Source organism: Cuculus canorus, chromosome 8 (assembly GCF_017976375.1).
Source record: "Cuculus canorus isolate bCucCan1 chromosome 8, bCucCan1.pri, whole genome shotgun sequence".
NCBI lineage: Eukaryota > Metazoa > Chordata > Aves > Cuculiformes > Cuculidae > Cuculus > Cuculus canorus.
The window spans coordinates 29,459,467-29,465,466 of NC_071408.1; the positions used below are offsets into that span (position 1 = coordinate 29,459,467).

The 6,000-nt window shown below is 41.8% G+C and overlaps 1 protein-coding gene across 2 annotated transcripts in view; it reads left to right on the forward strand.

Moving 5' to 3' along the window:
* Window positions 1-4,334, forward strand: part of AK5 (adenylate kinase 5) — an 82,635-nt gene extending 78,301 nt beyond the window's left edge. The window contains exons 14-15 of one of the 2 annotated variants that reach the window (XR_008450921.1): window positions 2,984-3,198; window positions 4,107-4,334. Coding sequence is in view for 1 of the 2 variants with exons in the window: in XM_009558906.2 (XP_009557201.2) it covers window positions 2,984-3,094 (111 nt within the window). In the remaining variant the exon portion in view is untranslated. Of the gene's footprint in view, window positions 1-2,983 lie in introns of both variants that reach the window. The other variant, XM_009558906.2, reaches the window with a different exon arrangement.
* The last annotated feature ends 1,666 nt before the right edge of the window (window positions 4,335-6,000 follow it).

Sequence of the window (6,000 nt, forward strand, 5' to 3'; positions counted from 1 at the left end):
AGGGAACTGGGGCTGTGTAGCCTGGAGAAAAGGGGAGACCTTATCACTGCCTACAACTACCTGAAAGGAGAGTGTAGTGAGGTAAGTGATGCTTCTAACTAGTTAGCTTATTCCAGAGTCTTCCTTAAAACAGTGGTGCTCAGCCATCCTCTCCTCAGACAGATAGGTTTTTCTTGATGGCAGTATACATTTAGGGTTCTGAATCCCAAAACCTACAACAAATAGAGATTTGGTGACTGAAAATTTAATTGGCTGATTTTTAAGGCTAAAAAGAAGCGACCACTGTACTATGATTACCTCGGTCATTTTTCATGCGAGCTCGTTAAATTTCTCTCCATTTGAACTTCCCTAAAGCCATAGTGGAAGCACCAGGGAAAACTGTATCTGGATCTTTCTTTTAGGAGAAGAGAGTAGCCTTGAATAACCTTGAAAACAGTCCTAGTTTATGAGATTTATTGTAATCTGAGACAGAGAAATACACATCTTGCTTTCCTGGAGCTGCAGGAAATGCAGAGAGAATGTCGTTGAAATGCTGGGGTTCTAGCTGTGAATTATTGTCACTTTAAGTTAGTTTTATGGCTCAGACCTCTGTTATTTAGGAGGCCAGCATGGGAAGCACTGGGGATGTCATCAGTCACGCTCATCCCTATTTTACTGTGACTGTGAGGAAGGCAGTGTTCCAGCCAGTCATAAAGGGCAGCAATTTCGACGCTTACAAATGTAATTCTTCATCACAACTGCCTCGACCCAGACGTGAGTTTCAGTGCCAGTTCTAGAAGTGGCCGCCAAAAAGCCAATGGCAGTCAGCTGTGCTGGTTAGGTTAGATGTGTTACCCAGTGCAGATGTGTTTATGGAATAAAGAGATAATAAAAAAACATTAGGACAAGAGAGCTTTGAAGTGGCTGTGACTTTTACCCTGGCTGGAGTATGTTTCCTGTGGGATGGCCATGTGAAAATAAACGTCTTGGCAGCTGAGGCAGATAAAATAAGCTGCTTTATGGCAGCTGAGCTGGGAGTGGCTAGTTTGATCCTAACTGGAGAAGATGGGCATTTGGTCCCAAACAGTTTGCCATTCCCCTTTTCTCTTTGCTACTTGTTAGTAACCCTTTCATAAGGCCTTCGTTTCAGTGGCATAGAAAGCTCTGAAAGGCACGTGGGCCTTGTTGGAGAATCGACCGTCCTGAGGCACCACTTGCCGCTTCCCACACTGTTCCAGCATGTGCGTTTCAGCATCACCTGAAGCAGTGAAGTCAGCAAATACCAACAGGACAGAGCACAAGGGAAGCAGAACCGTGCTTCGGAAAGCTTGCCAGGAGGGCAGTTCAGCTCAGGCTCTAAGATACCCTTGCAGGGAGTCCAAAGGGACTGGACCCAGTCAGGCACCTTAAAGGCTACCCAGGCTGCTCATTCCCAGAGCCGGAGTTGCTGTGCGTGGGGAGAATAGCTGGGATTGACGGTCCTGACAGGATTCAACGAGCGACTAAACTTTGTAGCCTCCGTGGATGCCACCAAACGTGAAACAAAGCTATGGAGCATGAACGTGATCCCTTGCTGGATCTCTGCAAGGAGCAGCTGCTGACTCCCACACAAAACTTAGCACCGAGGGACTTAAATGTACATTCGGTGCAGTCAGACTGTGCAGGATCTGGCTGCAAGTCAACACTGTGTCTGAGAAGAATTTCATAGCCTATTTCAAACATATATATATATATATATATTTTTTTTTTTTTTTTTTTTGTAGTTTGAGACTCTATTTATTCTCCTGCAGAACAAGGAGATGGCAGAGGGGGTCAGGAATGTCCCCTTCAAACATTACAATTGTCTGGCATCCTAGTCAGCAGCTTGGAGATGAAAATGCAGTGCATAGTTCAGACAAACAGGCTTTAGCAATGTGGTCGTGGGTTGTTAAATATGTGCAAAGTCTGTAGATGCATATATGAAAGATCAAGCAGGGAGAAGCGCAGGGGAAGCTCGCTTTTGAGTAGAGAATCAAGGCTCTCACCAGGCATTTGAGAGGAACTGAAAAATCCATCAGATGCAATCTGCGTGGTGCACACAGCCAGCATGAAAGCTTTTTCTGTCACTGCTGTGTGAAGGCACAAGACAGCTTTCCTTCCTCAAGTAAAGACCTGCATGACACACACTGCATGGGATGGACAAGAAACTCATCATTCAGGAAAGCTCAGTGCTCCATTTCCTAGGAACACACACAACTACTACAGGCTCCAAACATCATTCCTCTTTGCTCGAATACAGCTCTCTCTTCCTCACCATAGGAGAATGAATTGGTCTTGATTTTTCCTGAAGTCCAGTCATGAAAAATATCCTTGAATGGCCTGAACAACCCCTGGCCAAAATAAAGTCTCTGGGGTGTTAAAGGAAAAACGTTCTTCAAGGAAAGTGAATTGTTGTACAACAAAGCCAGCGCTGCTGGGAGACGTGCACTGTGCAAAGGTTGTCATAATTCACCAAACTGCAAATACACAGAAACACACAACCTGCTGCCCTTTGAAAACTCTGAGGTCAGCCCCAGCATTCCGTGCTCTGACACTCTGGGTGACAAGAAACAAATCCACAAGTCTGTGCTTTTCGTCTCAGTAATGGTACGATACTGAGGTTATATTAAGTTTCTTTTGGAGGGCATTAAATGTTAAAATGGTTTCTAGTAATCTCTGAAAACATTCTGTATATCAAAGGTGTAATTTTGCTTAAAACACGAGTACCTGGGAGAAAGAGCCTGAGCTCCCTCGTTTGATTGATGGACTTGGCTCCAGATGATAGAGCCGACGCAATCTTCTCATAAATCTGCAGAAACATGGAATAATTTCGTTTATGGAAGCCGCTCTTCTTCATCAGCCTGCTTATAGCATGAAACAGAACAACTTTCAATTTATATTGTATCAATTTTTTGTGCCAGTGTTTAGATCTTGAGATAACCCTTTGTAACTTAACCAGAACTAATGGGTTTCTCCTGCTTCACAGGTCGATGCAGAAGGAGCACAGGAGGATGTTTTTCTGGAACTCTGCAAGACAATTGACTCTTTTCTGACAAAGGAAGAGGCAGCATTTTCCTTTTCAACAGAAACGCAGTAACAGCGTGTACCGCACCTCGCTTCCCGTGCACTCGACAGTCACGACGAAAATGCTGTTCAAAGCAATATTGCTTTCTCGAGAGGTGTCTGGAATTTGTGCATGTGGTACGTTATTATAGGTGAAACTTTTCTTTCTCTCTGTTCTCACAACACACGCGGTAGGAGGTGCTCTGTATGCTAACGCTGCACTAAGAGCTGTTTATTGTTTTCTTGGTTGGTTGCTCTTCACGGGTTAAAAGCAGCATGGCGAACAGCAGCTCTGGTTTGTATTTCATCATCTCTACATTTGCCTGGAGGTCAGCAGGGAGGAACTCAAGACACATCATTCACCATTTAGCACATTAAGATTACCAAGTACAAGTTTCCCACAGGTTATTATTTTCTATAGGTTATTATTCTCTTTTAATTAACAGTATTATTTTTTTTTATCACTACGTATCACTTTGCTGCTTCTTGGGTTTAGTGACTAAAATCTGTCTTCTGTTAGACGGCAGCTGGAATTAGTCAAGCTAGAGGTTAAAATAACCTTATGGTTAAAATAACCCAGAATGCTGTTATAAGCAGAAAAAATAATTGAGGATACAGCTGAATATTGTGGAAGTCTGTCCATCCATTATTGTGGAACAGACACCATTTCGGAGACAGCCTCGCCTTCTGCTGAGAATCGCAGGATATTATAAACTACAACTTCCCAGTTTTGTGAGCCGAGGTGAAAACCATGATTGTATCGTGTAGTTAAATGTGCAATCCAGTAATTATCCATACTAACAGCAGCAGTGTTACTACATTAATTCAGAATGTATGAAAGTATCTTTGCTTCACCCTTTGGATTTATTTTGAATGCAAAATTCAGATCATCATCTGTTGTCTTGTAGTGGCTCAGCCAAAATGTTGTGTGGGGAGGACGGTATGTTGGGGATTATTTGATTCCTGTCGCTTGCATCTTTCATAAGCCATTTATCTGTAATACCTGCAAAAAAAGGCCTGTAAAAATCATATCTTTTTTCCATCAGGTTAACCAAAATATTGTGGAGTTCCCTTGGTATCCTAAGTAAATGCGTGTTTGACATTCCTGTAAAGTAACTGCATCCTCTTACTGGAACTACTGGATGAATTCACAGTGGAAGTGGGTTGCATGATCGCTCTTTCTGTCTAAGTTGTACTTTATGCAGCAGATTTGTATTTTTAAAGTTACCTTTCTTGTAATGAAGACACAATACAAATAAAACATACAAAAATGAGGAGTAGTGATTTCTGTTACAGTATATGTGGGTTTAATTCTTTTTAAAGCATAGTACATGACTTGAAAATATAGCTCAGATCAGCATGCTTACAGAACACGTTCTTTTCCGTTCAGGGCAGATTCTTCTGTTTTCTTTTTACTCCTTGGCATTCACCCTGTAAATGCTAATCCAATTATCTTTTAAGGGACTGGTTTAGACCTGTTATCCTTCATCTCCTGGATGTTCCTTCTTCCCTGGGTCCTCTTATAGCCTACACTTTACCTCTGACGCTCTAGGAAGTGCTTCCTCTGCTCCAGACCGGGGCCTGAGCGACCAGGAACACCTGCAGTCCCGTGGCTTTAAGCGAGACTTTCCGAGCACAGCCTGGGAAGCAGGTTTTGCTAAACCCGGCCTCGCAGCACCAGCAGCTCTGGCAGAGCAGTTCCCCCCTCAAAAAGTAAAATATTTTGGAGTTACCACAAAGCTGAAAATTCACCCGCATAGGTTTTCTGCAGTAGTTTTTATATTACTTCTAATTAGAAGTTAAAAAGTGTGCACTACCAGACTTGTGCGGGAGGGGAACAAAGGCAACGAGCAGCTGCTGATTGGATTTTAAAAAAATAAAATAATCAAATTACAGAAATTCTTTAACACACAGTTCAGTTGGATTTTTCTTTCTGCTCCTTCTGGTCTTTCCTGTGGAACAAACCAAAAAAGCTCCCGTGCTGGCCTGGGCGCGCGTGCATTAGGTATCTATCTGCATACGTTCATAATGTCTGCAAGAGAAAGAGCTGTCGATGCATGCATGTGGAAATAGAAATATTTATACATATTCAATAAAAAGAGGACTTAGCCCAGACACTTCTTCCTTGAGCGATTCAGACTTGAAATCCTCCTCCTGCTCCAAAACTCATTCAAATTAGACCACTGCTCTTTTGTTCTTCCCAGGCTGTCCTAAATCGATGACTGTTTGCACTTCCTCGTATTTCACTAATGTATTTTCATTATTTTCTTCCAGTAATTTTTTCAGGATCTCAACAGAAAACAATGATTCCCACCGATTCTCTCCCTCGTGACACCCCTTTCACCAACTCTTGCTTCCTATGAATGCTGTGGAAAGCACATTTTTACTGTATTGGAGAGCCTCTCAGTGCAGGATCTTTTCCAATTAAAAACTTAAATATATCATGTGATTTTTGTGTTGTATTTTTTAAGGTTTATTAAATTTCTCTACTATGAGAGACAGTGAGATATGCTTATGTACGATCCTTGCTCAGGATTTCAGTAACTGTACTGCGCTGCCTTCCAAACAGATTGAATGTTTAAAATTATATAAGCAAAAAATAACTGCACCTAAATTTATTGCAAAACACAATACTGATCAGTTTGTAATTAAAAGTTATTAGGCGCAGCCAGCCAATTAACCTTCTTATTGCCACCTTTTTAAGTCAAAGTAGTTTCTTTTCTAGCTAATGACTCCAAGTATTCAAGTTTCAAAGCAACTGGAAGTCTGTCACAGTTATAAAATAACCGCGTGTTTCTGCATCAGAAGTTACGCCATTTCAATAGAAAATATATTAAGTAAAATATGTCACAATAATTACAAAGCTGCTCAGACAATGGTACACAGCGTGCCAGGGCTACAAAAATCTGAGTTCTCTGCGATCTGAAAAAGAACAGTTTG